The sequence below is a fragment of the Callospermophilus lateralis genome, chromosome X, assembly GCF_048772815.1.
Source record: "Callospermophilus lateralis isolate mCalLat2 chromosome X, mCalLat2.hap1, whole genome shotgun sequence".
Taxonomy (NCBI): Eukaryota; Metazoa; Chordata; class Mammalia; order Rodentia; family Sciuridae; genus Callospermophilus; species Callospermophilus lateralis.
The window spans coordinates 8,137,539-8,149,945 of NC_135325.1; the positions used below are offsets into that span (position 1 = coordinate 8,137,539).

At 40.8% G+C, this 12,407-nt stretch overlaps 1 protein-coding gene across 4 annotated transcripts in view; it reads right to left on the minus strand.

The window, feature by feature from the left end:
* The window catches only part of Sh3kbp1 (SH3 domain containing kinase binding protein 1), a 338,974-nt gene that overhangs the window by 67,717 nt on the left and 258,850 nt on the right, over positions 1-12,407 (minus strand). For all 4 annotated transcript variants that reach the window (XM_077106294.1, XM_077106292.1, XM_077106291.1 and 1 more), the window contains one exon: positions 8,989-9,096. In XM_077106294.1, the coding sequence (XP_076962409.1) occupies positions 8,989-9,096 (108 nt within the window). The remainder of the gene's footprint in view (positions 1-8,988; positions 9,097-12,407) is intronic.

Here is a 12,407-nt window from a genome sequence, read left to right on the forward strand (position 1 = left end):
TGTTGCATTAACAGGCAATGTATGAAAAGTGTGGTCCCAGTATGGATGTGGAAAGGGAGGAGGCAGAGGTGTGTGTTTGTGTCTAGAGCAGTGGCCATCATGAAGGTGGTCCCCTTTTGAAAGAAAGGGAAAGTTTGTGAGCTGTCTTGCATCTACCATACTGGATCAGCACTGGTAAGGTGCTTCCTTTGCTACCTTATTAGCAGAGGGGAATTTTCTTTTTTTTTTTCTTTTCTTCCTTTGAATGACTTCACTTTCTCTGGTCCACCAATCTCAACAGTCTTCATGTTTCTTTAGATGAGAAAAGATGCTCCATTTCTAAATAATACTTTTTTTTTTTAACCACTCACTGAGCCACATCCCCAGTCCTTTTTTGTATTTTATTTAGAGACAGCATCTCGCTGAGTTACTTAGAGTCTTGCTAAATTGCTGAGGCTGGCTTTGAACTCGCAATCCTCCTGCCTTAGCCTCCCTAGCCGCTGGGATTACAAGAGAGCACTAAGGTACCTGGCTCAAATAAGACATCTTTTAAGGCAACTCTAAACAAAATTCAGAGCCAGGGGCCCATGTAGTTCTAGAATAGCCCCCAAAAGAGTCATAGTGCAATGCATATGGGCCTACTTAAAAAAAAAATCCAACCAGAACACAGGGCAGTAAGAACTGAGAAGGGAGACTGGGTAAATTTCTAAAAAAAATGTGACAGTAAAAAAATATATGACAGGAGTTCATGGTTGTCAAAGAAAAAGACATGAGGAGATTGCTGGGTTGATTTTTCTCAAAAATGTCCAATTGTGGCTGAATAAAAGGACAGGACTGGGAGGTCTCCAAGTTGTGCAGTAGGCCAAGGTGCCCCTATGGAGTTTGACAGCTACAGGATATTAACTAATACCTGAGGATTCAAAGTCCTGAATTTTTAGAGGCGTGTGTTCTATTTATTTTTGTATCCCTCCCTCCAGGGTGAAAATAAAATGCCCAGCCCCAAGCTCAGGTATCTTTGGCTGGCTCAATTCTCAGTGCTTAAAAAAAAGCAATAGGGCTGGCGTTGTGGCTCAGCAGTAGAGTGCTCGCCTAGCACACATGAGGCACTGGGTTCTATCCTAAGCACCACATATAAGTAAATAAAATAAAGGTATTGTATCCACTTACAACTAAAAAATAATAAAAAAAAAAGCAATGGATGTTAGAGCCACAAGTCATCAGAGGAGTCCCCTTACAGCTGAGAAAACCAAGGCTCAGAGGGGCTGTGACAACAGCTAGGTGGTAACCACAGGGGGCCTAGACTAATCCCTCAATGTTCAGACTGTGGAAATTCATTTAAAAAGAGCCAAAATGAAAATGTCATTAACAAAAGCAATGAGCCAACATTTCCTGATTTCTGAGAGTTGAATGCCTTTCATGGTCTTCATGTACGCAGAGCACACAGACCTAAGTGTGTGTGTGTGCACATCTGCCTGCATATGGAGTTGTTGGCTTAGATGGAGACACCAACATCATCCTTCAAAGGACAAAGTATCTAAATTTGATTTTTTTGGTACCATTATACCACCAGGAAGGAAATAGATCTGGATGTTCTGGAGTAAGGATGACAGGAAGGCAAGCTTTGCTTCCTGCTAAAGGATTACAGAACTGACTCTGCCCTTTGTTTGACAAGACTGCCAGCTCTAAGTAAGAGTTCATCAGCTGGCTCAACTGCTCTCCCAGGAAGGAATTCTAACCTGAGCCAGTTTGCCTTCAGACCTCTGGCCCCCAAGATGTGCTCTGATGAAAAAAACCAGAGAAATATACTCTGATGACTGGGTACACTTTATGCGATATCTCAGTCTGTTTACTATTGCTATAACTGAATCCCTGAGACTGGGTAATTCATAAAAACAAGAGGTTTATTGTGGCTTGTGGTTCTGGAAGTCTAAGCCCATGATACCAGCATACACTTAGCTTCTGATGAGGGCTTCATATTGCTTCAACTTGTGGCAGAAAGTAGATGGGGAAGCAAAGGCAGGCAAAGAGCATGTGTACAAGAGAGATCAAGGGACTGTGGCTGGCTGGCTTGTAACAATCTATTCTTGTGAGAACGAAACTAGTCTCAAGAGAAGTAACCCAGTCTCTCCAGAAATGCATTAATCCATTCATTAGAGTGGTATCCCCATGACCTAACTATCTCTTTAAAAACCTACCTCTTCTCAACACTGTTATGTTAGGGACTGAGCCCCAACATAAGTTTGGGTGGGAACGAACCATATTCAAATCATAGCAGGGGGTTTCCTCAGGGAAATATAAGGTTCTGGAAAAAAATCGCAGCTTGATTTAGAGCAATTCGGGGCCTTGGGAAGCCCTACAATGCACTGAGCAAAGTTATCTGGAGGCTGGAGGAGAGACACAGTACACGATTCCTGACCAGGGCACGCTTCACAATTCTAGAACACATGGGAGGCGTCTGCCCTGCCCTTTCCTCCTTGCCCCTGGAGGAACAGCCACACTTTTGAAGAGTGCAGCTAGTGCTATGCTTGGGGTAATGGCAGTGTGTATAACTGCCCCTCTGCACCCTTCAGAGTCCCAGCAACACCTGCCCTGTCACCTGCATAGGAGATTCCTAGGAACCACTGTACAACCTGCTCTTTAGAGGGTCTCTCTATTGTTTCCTGCCCTCAGCTTCTAGCCTTATAGTCTATATCCATGGTTTCCCTCTTGGCTGGGTGCATCCAAATTGATGGCCTGTTGGGTGGTTAGCTAGACTTTGGTGTTCTGTTTCCCCCTAAAATACTCTCTCAGTTCATCCCCTTGACTCCTTCACTCCATCCATCCCACCCCAGAAGTGATGCCTCGATTATATGCCCAGATCCTTTGTCTGGAATAAAGGGCCTGGATCCCCTTCATCTCAGAAGGGGAATAAGACAGGAGCCCAGCTCTCCCCAATCCTCCATTCATTCTTCCTCTTTTATTTGAGTATAAGAGAGAGCAGCAAGAAGGAGAGGAGGGGCAGAAAGAAGAGCCGGTACACCTTGCCACCACAAGATCAGAGAACAAGGGGGTCCTGACTGCCAACCATGTTCTGTGCAAGCTTTTAGGCCCCATAAAGAGGACTCTTGGTATGTGGGCTCTGCCTTCAAAGAGATTACAGTTCAGACTGAGTGATCCGAGATAAGCACTTCAGGTGAGAGTATATTGAGTGAGATGCTCAACTGGAAGAATACAGGCTACAAGTACCATCAGAAAAGAGAGAGGAAGCATCACCTGGGTGACCTAGGGAAAGCCCACAGGTATTGTATCAACAGGCCATATATGGGTGACATTAATGCATTGTCAAGCCTTATTCCTCTGCATGTGAGACCTCTCAGAAAATTAAATGTACAAGATAATGTTGCAGGTGGATTATTTCACTAAGGCTGCTTATTGGTAGTACACATTTATCTCTTTTATAAACAATTTCCTGGGCATCTTTAAAAATTAGAAAGAACTACAGTAGATTTCAAAAGGCTAAAGGACATGACAAGGAACAAAGAAAATTTTGTTTAAGAGCAGATTTTATAAACGAGGTTGTCAGAAGATCATAGCAAAAAGTCAGGGGCCTCCTAAGAACTTGGTAAAGAGAAGGTGGTCAGAGTTAAAGCAGCAAAACTCACCTACGAAAGATTAGCAATTGTGGATAGCCAGCAAGGGTTGGCTTGTTTTTTTCCTGTAAAATTTGGAACCTGCAAAAGTGCTGCTGGATGATCTAGAACAATTTTAAAAGGCTAGATTGGCACACAACTGTAAATGGGAAAGTGGGAAATCTAATTAATGATGTTAGAATGTGTCTGGTGAATGATATGAATAGAAAGGATCCAGTCAATTAAAAGAATGCAGAAAAATAGAGTAGCTGAAGCTGGGCTTAGCTAAGAATACCCTTGGCAAACCTTTTCCTTCTGGTGTGTGAGGAGGGCCCTAAGTGATACCCGCCAGGTCCTTTGCAAGAACAACTAACTCCTCTCATTTTGATTTCTTTTTTTAAAATTTTTTATTTTTTAATTATATATGGACACAATACCTTTTTATATTTTTACATGGTGCTGAGGATCGAACCCAGTGCCTCACACATGCAAGACCATCACTCTACCACTGAGCCACAATCCCAGCCCCTCATTTTGATTTCTTGCCCTCCAGGACAAAGTGTAGTTTCTGATGAAACCTGATTCCTTTTTTAAAAAATTGTTTTAGTTGTAGATGGACACAATATCTTTATTTTATTTATTTATGTGGAGCTGAGGATCGAACCCAGTGCCTCACATGTGCTAGGCAAGTGCTTTACCACTGAGCCCCAGCTCCAAAACCTGATTCTTAATCAGGCCCATAGAGGGTGAATGCTCAGGGAAGGCAGACCCATATGCTCCAGATGATGGACATCTCGGTTCTTGTTATGGTTTGAAGGCTTATAGCCTGCATCACAGTTGTAGGTACAGTCCTTATAGCTGAGAGGCAGACCCTCCACTGTGGGATATTCACTAGGGAAACACCTAAGGGAACCTTAGCAATGCCCATTTGTAACATGGCACAAACTCTGAAAAGCCCTCCCAATCAATGCATGCTGGCATAGTAATTCCACTTCTGATGATCTGTCCTGTTTTCCTTACAAGAGTCATGGCCTGAGACTTTCTTAAAACACTACCTATAGGAATATCTATTTCATATTTTCTTTTTCTAACAACAGTGAGGAGTTGTTTTTGCTTTTCTTGAGAGTCCAAGTTCCCCGCTATCTTCAGTAACAATGACAGAGCACACATGTCACTTCATTAGAACTCAGAATATTAAATCTATCCAATATGATGTTTAATTTTACTTTCAAAGTTCAAAATAAACAGACAGCCATTGAATCTAGGTTCTCTCATAAATAGCTTACATAATTGCTCTAAAATATGCACCAAGAGATCAACGGGTGCTCTCCCAGAATATCTTGAGCTAAAGCCCCAAGTGTATGTCACCCTACAGAGAGAATCTGCTGAATGCTCTCAGGAAGAAAGACCACGAAGAATTCCAGAAGGCTTGGTGGTAACCAACAGAATTCATGTCCCTACAAAAAATATCTAGCCTCGTCATTATACTTGGTGATACCTACTGAGTCAAAAGATCTGCTATTAAAGAAATGCCATTTGCTTCTGTTGACCTTAATCATCACAGACTGTCCTCTTTTCTGGGTGAGTGATTATAGCCCCAGCCACTGGCAAGACAAGATGACATCTGCTGAAACCAGTGGCAGAATGTTTTAGACTCTGTCATTCACATAGTGCCTTCGTGTTAATGATTCTAATCATATTTACACCATCAACTCAGCAAATGACAGCCCCATCTCTAATCACATTGTCACCACCTCACCAATGCTCAGGGTACAGCAATGAAGGCTGGCATAACAACTAACACAAAGCTGGTTGGCTGGTTTTATAGGCCAAAGGGGATGAAAAAGGATGTTATACTTTGAATTTTTTCAAAGCTAAGTGTCATATTATACAATACTTTTCAGCGGTAGGTTTTACTTTATCTGACAGGTATGACTATTGTTTCCCTAAAATTGGGTTTTCTGCTTCATGGGGACAAGGTTAAAAGACTTATCAAGGAGGTGGTAGCTGTTTGTGTAGGGTTAGAGAAAGGCCCATGGGGCTCTAAAAAGCATACATGCCCCAACAAGCAAGCTGAGCTAAGTCCACTCATCACTGACAACTTCACTCTCCCGGTGAAAGTGCTTCCCTTAATAGCTTATGTAACACAGAGCTTCTAAAAATGTACACTGTGGAGTCCATCTCACCTAAGTGAATTTATTGCCCCACTAAAATAAGAACAGCAACTAAAATGCAGGGGCCACCGTGGAGGCAACTGCACACTTGCTCATTGGCTTAAAAACAGATCCAGATTTTACCTTAGTCATACCACTTGTCACCATAAAAATGATAACTAGACAAGCAATGCATGTTAATTAACTAGATTTAGTCGTGTATACATTTACAATGCATATATACAGTCAGTCATTGCTTGGAATCTGTGGGAGATTGGTTTCAGGACCCCTTGAGGATACCAAAATCCACTGATGTTCAAGTTCCTTATATAAAATGTTATAGTATTTGCATATAACCCAAGCACATCCTCCTGTATACCTTAAATCATCTTGATTTTTTTTTACAACAATTAACACAATATAGGCGCCATGTAGTATAGTTGTTGTACTGTATTTTTAGGGAAGGACAATTTTAAAAGTGTATACATGTTCAGTACAGATGGAAAGTTTTTGAAGATTTTCAATCTATGCTTGCTTGAATCTCACTGTGCTTAAAACACTATGTTGTACATGGTAAATATGCAATTTTATCTTTCATATTTTAAAAAGTGAACCATATTGGCTCAATCAGAACCAATAAGGTAGCAAATGTCTAGCAGGATAGCGAGCTTGCTAAGACTCCTTTTTTTTATTTGTACTAGAGATTGAACCCAGGGGTGCATGACCATAGAACGCCATCCCCAGCCCTTTTTAATATTTTATTTGGAGACAGGGTCTTGCTGAGTTGTTTAGGGCCTCACTAAATTGTTGAGGCAGGCTTAGAACTTGCAATCCTCCCAGCCTCCGGAGCCGCTGGGATAACAGGCGTGTGCCGCCACACCTGGCTTGCTAAGATTCCTTGGCCAATGTGCTCTCCTTCAAAGTTATATGAAGGTTTTGGTATCCCAGTGCTTTAGGACATAGCTGGCTTTTAGTAGCCTCACAAACATAGGCAAGAAGGAGATAACAGGCAGCCTAGATGGTCCCTGGCCTCCACTCATTCTGGCTACCATGAGTATCCTTTCAGAAAGCTCTGGCAGGCACCCATGTCTTTCAATACCAGATTTGCAGCCAAACTAAGCCCAAACAAGCAGCAGTCATGAGTATGCTTTACTTCCAATCAACCGCCATGATGGCCAGCCCAGGAAAGGAAAATAGAATTGTAAAGCAGCAGATCCAGAAAATATATGCAAAGTAACATGAAGATTATGTCACCCTGTTCTTGCTTATTTCTGTAAGTGTGTTTTATACCTCACTGGCTGTCTTTTTTAATGGCTGTTGAGTAAAGTTTTAGATGCAGCTAGATTCCCAGGGAAGGTAAGCAAGACACCAAGTTAACAGGGCTGATTTGATCAGCTGATGCAAAAAAAGCCAGAGTCCCAGAATCAGCCTTATAACATTACTTCACAATTCTGGTTGGAGTCTTTTGCCACTCTTGTGGCAATAGTAATTATATGACTGGAATGCTTAATCTGCAGGGTGCATTAACCAACAGCCAGACACTGTGCTGAAGAATTCATGTACATCATCTCACTCAGTCTTCTCAACTGTTCAATAAGGTAAGTATGAATATTCTCATTATTTTATGGATGAAAATAGTGAGCCTAAAGCACAACCACTATACTCTATAAATGTTTTCTAAATCTCATTCTTGGGTCCTGTTATTCTAAAACATTTCATATCCAGTCATTATAAGTGTTTAGGATCTGTTTTTCTCAGTAATCGATTTTTCTGTCAAGTGACAATCCAACATTGCTAGTCATTAGTAAAAATGTTTCAAGTGATTTTGCCTGGTGGACAATTTTCTTACTGAATGATGAGCTCTTTGATGTATGAATTCTCTCCTAAAATATGGGGGGAAGTGGAAGGTGGGATTGTCATCACTTAGACATCTGTTTCTATACCTGCATTTCCCAAAATGTAATATGCAAACAGATCACCTAAGAATTTTGTGAAAAATGTTGATTCTAATGCATCAGACCTAAGATAGGGCCTGAACAGCTCTAACAAGCTCCTAGGTGATGCTGATGTTGCTGGTCCATGAATTTGACTTCAAGTGTCAAGGACTTAGAAAACATTAGGAAGCTGAATCCATATTATGCAGAACCCAAACTCAAGATTCCAAGAGAGAATAGCAAGTGTACAACAGAACACTCTTCACCCAAACAATACAAGAAAGCAAGCTATTGAAAATCCTTTAGGCTTTGGACTTCAAACCCATTTAATGATCTACAGGGTACAATCTTGGCAGATGCCAGCACTATCTCGCTTCTTAAACAATTATGTCCATTCATCTAAGTAGCACTTTCACCATGAAATGATGGTTTAGTATCCTTGGCAACCAATTTACCAATATTGTAGCTAACCTTACTGTACCTCACCTCAGCTCTACTAGAATGGTGATATGTCAAAGTCAGATTCAGCCTGGTTCAGTAACAGAGCCCCCATAGGCATGAAGAGGATTCTAACCAGGAGAGGTGGGTAGAGGTCACATAAAAGCCTGAGCAAAGAACCCTGAGGTATAGAACAGGATCGATAAGACCAAATTGCCATTCCTCCTTATACTGTAGGGTGCTTCTAGCTTTTCAACATTTCTTGTTACATCATTGGAAGAGAAAAACAACATGTGGAATAAGGCAACAAAAATGGACTGGCTTGTTTGGACAGCAGCATCATCAAATGGGTTCCCACAAAGAAAAACATAAATGAGAGGTGTGTATGCACACATATGGATATGTGTACACAAACATGCATATACAGTATAGGAAGATTTGTAGTCTTGCTCTGCATCCTTAGCTTCATAATGTGTCCGCCATTTGCATAATATTGGTTACTTCACTACCCTCAAGGACCGTACTATGCAGGATGCAGGCAGTACACTTACCAAACCGAGCACCCACAGTCCTCACAGTTTATTTGGGCACTCAAATGTGCCAGGTACTGTGCTAAGTGCCTTAAACACATTATCCTATTTATACATGAAACTCTGGAATTGGGATCACTGTCACCAGGTAGTAGCTGAGTTCTAAAATTGACTTGTTGTAGGTATAGGCAGCCAAGGGCTTAGAACCCAAGCCCATCAAACACTCAAATGCCAGTGTTCTTTAACATTATACCAAACAGTCTCAATCCTATATCCCAAGTCCCATGACAGAAGCCACAATTCTGACAGTGTATGGTGCACTGAGATCAAAGCCATGGAGACTTACATTCCCCTCCTTGTCAAAGTCCGGTGGAAGTAACTTCACGAAGTTATCAGGGAACACGCCTCGTCTGCCATTGAGCTCTCCTTCCCACCAGCCAACATCGATGCAGTCCTAGAAACGAGGCAGGGAAGAGTGAGAAATGGGGGCAAGCATGCTCCAGAGAGGTCTGCCATCCTTTCATGGGAGAACAGAAGCCCTCTCCTTGACGCTGATATCAATGTAACAATGGTTATTAAGTCAGCACAACCCCAAAAGTCAGAGTAGAGAACCAAGTCAGAGCTTCCAGCAGGGACTCAAAGCCCAATGTTGCTTTTAGATACCCTGAATCATGAAGTATTTTTTTAAAAATTTTTTCTTATAGATGGGAGGAGATGTATGGGCTTCTTTTTAAGTTTACTGAAATAAAAGTATTTTATTAACTGCAAAGGAAGCTTAGAAAATATCTTGTGCAAAAATGTCCTCTTTTGGATAACTTGTCACAAAGCTTGTCAGAATTAAAAAGGGCTTTGCAACAGTAAGCCAAGCATAAGAAAAAAATCATACTTCATACAAACTCATTAACATGCTGCTCTCCTTCACCTTCTCCTTTTGATGTTGGTGGAGCACCGTTGTCACCATGAAAAGTCCTTTATCCCCTTTACAGAACTCAACATTTGCTTACTAAATGAATAAATAAACCTAGTCATTCTTCCAGATCAAACCTGCTTTCCTTTGAATAATATATATTCTCTTCTTTCATTCATTGAATGTTTCTTGAGCACCTACTACATCAGGCACTACTGAGCCAGGTGCTAGATAGAGGGCCAGGAGCAAGACTGGAAAACCCCTAAGCTTCTTCAAGCTTCCATCCTAAACTTAATGACCCCATGGTTCTCCTAAGCACTTAACCTCAGCACACAAAGCTACTTATAGTTTTTTTTATAGTTTCAATTGGATGGAAGCCAATTCATTTTAATATATTTTGCATTCATCCACTGGGTGCTCTGGGTTCAATTCTACTTCTAACACCCAATCCAGGACTCACCTGGCCAACTATAAACTTCCTCCCTTGGGCATTTCTTCCTCCACTGTATGTGTATAATACACACCCAACTGTCAAGTCCAGAATTCTTGAGTTAAAACCCAAGCCTCACTCAGACTTGTGATCAACAACTTCTAGCTGAAGCCCAAAACAAATGAAGGCTTTGCAAAAAAAAAATGCTGGCAGCACAGTCACTTTTAAAATTACATGTGAAGCAAGAAGATAATTAATCAAGAAAGAGAGGACATCATGCTCAGGGCCCATGGACTGATGTGTTGAGGAAGAGACCTGGAGGGCTCAAGCATCAGTTGTAGGCCCCAAGTGTACCAGGGCTTATATATGGTACATTTGCACTGCGCTAGATCAGAATTCCAGCAAGGTGAGTTATACATCTGATTTGTTTCACCAATACACCCTCAGTCCTTCACACAATGTTCCACATAATAAATAAGAATCAATGAAGATTCTTTCTGAGACCTATAATCTCCAGCAGTCCAATATTTGAATACTTGGACAAGATACCTTCTAGAAGTAAATCATGATCATCTCCCCCTCTCCCAGAGGTATGTTACAAAGATAAATTAACGCCTTAGAAAAGCATGCAGATATTAGAGATTAATCCTTTGTGACACACTGTAAATTGTAGTCCTAACCAATACTCAAAACAAATTACAGTTGGAGCAACAATTTCAGATTTACCCAGAACAAAACAAGAGTTCAAAAAACTTCTAAATGATAGAATGCTTATCTTTCTAGAAAAAATGACAATAAATCTAGAAAATAATATGGTCCTGCCCTTGTTACATTACCCCCTAAACAATCTAGCATCAGTCCCCAAAGAAGGGATCCACAAACAGAAGTGGTAATGACAGGATTTGGTGGGGTTTTTATGATACTGAGGATTGAACCCAGGGGTGCTTCCCATTGAGCCATACCCAAGTCATTTTTATTTTGAGACAGGATCTTGCTAAGTTGCTTAGGGTCTTACTAAATTGCCAAGGCTGGCCTCAAACTTGCAATCCTCCTGCCTTAGCCTCCTGAGTTGCTGGAATTATGGCATGTGCCCCATACCTGGCATAATTTTTTGGCTTCTAAGGTTCTGACAAATGCCATCAATGATTCTAGAAAAACTTATAAAGGAGGCAGGGAGGAGTGGAATTTCTTTACCCTTAATCCTTAGAAATTAAGTCTTTCAATCTAGAAAATTCTGGTACATTTTTTCCCCCTCCTCTTTCTGCATGTGTCTTTGTTATCTTAAAAACCCAACTTGAAACTCACTTTTAGGAAAGTGACTACCATGAATGACTTCTTTTCTCTAAATTCAGCACTATGCTAATTTGCACTTCATGATTTTTAATTCTACAAACATCTATTAAGTGCAAAATATGTTCAAGTTCTGAAGGTACTGAACATTAAACATGCAGAAAACATGGCCCTACCCGCTGGGAGCTTAGAGATGTATGTGAGAGACAGACACACAATATTCTGCAGGATTCTTCTGGGGAACAGGTATTAACCAAATGTTCTGGTATCAAAAGAAAAGCTGTCAGTAACAGCTTTTTGAATAATCTTAAATCTTCTCGTGTGAGAAGGATTTGTTTATGTAAGGACTGGACCTTCCTCCACAATCATTTTGGATCACCTGATACAGAACTATGTCCACAAAAGGCATGCAAATATTGTTTAGTGCTACCTTTCTAAATGATGCAAAGCTATGCTTCACCTCAGCCTTATGCAAACAATAGCCCAAGAACCATTTTGCTTCATGTGTGAGAAAAACAATAAAGAAAAATTTAATAAGCAGGAACCTATGCAGAGTAACTTGTGAACTTATGCATATCTACAGGGGAAAAGTGTCCATAAGGACATTATATTCATCATATCTCCCATTAGCGATGACTGGCTTGGATGGCTCATCTATACTCTGCTCCTTGAGGAAAACACTAACAGTGCTAATCATTGCTGTAATTCAAAGCAACAGAGGGAAAGCACAAAGAGAGAATACAATATGTCTAATTGTTCTGATTAGTATAAGAATAAACACAAGGCCCATGGATGAGATAAGCACAGTCAAAAAAGAAAACTGTCAGTGTGGTTGAGAATACTAAGAGCATCCAAAGAGAAAAGCCAGTACAGGACAAAAACCAGGCACGGGGTTGGGATGCCTGGAGTGGGATAGATTTACAGAAAAACCAATGCAATAGAAGATTTACAGAAAACCTCAGCAATAGAAGCTAATTTAAGAGAAACAGGAATGATTTTGACAGCAAAATAAGAAGCAAATGTAACTCCTCTTAAACCAAACAAAGGAACAAGGCTTTTGATGGCAGAGATGAAGAGAGAATTATTCATATAAGGGTTGTTCTTCCAGAAGTGTAAACTACCAGCAAATTCAATTTAT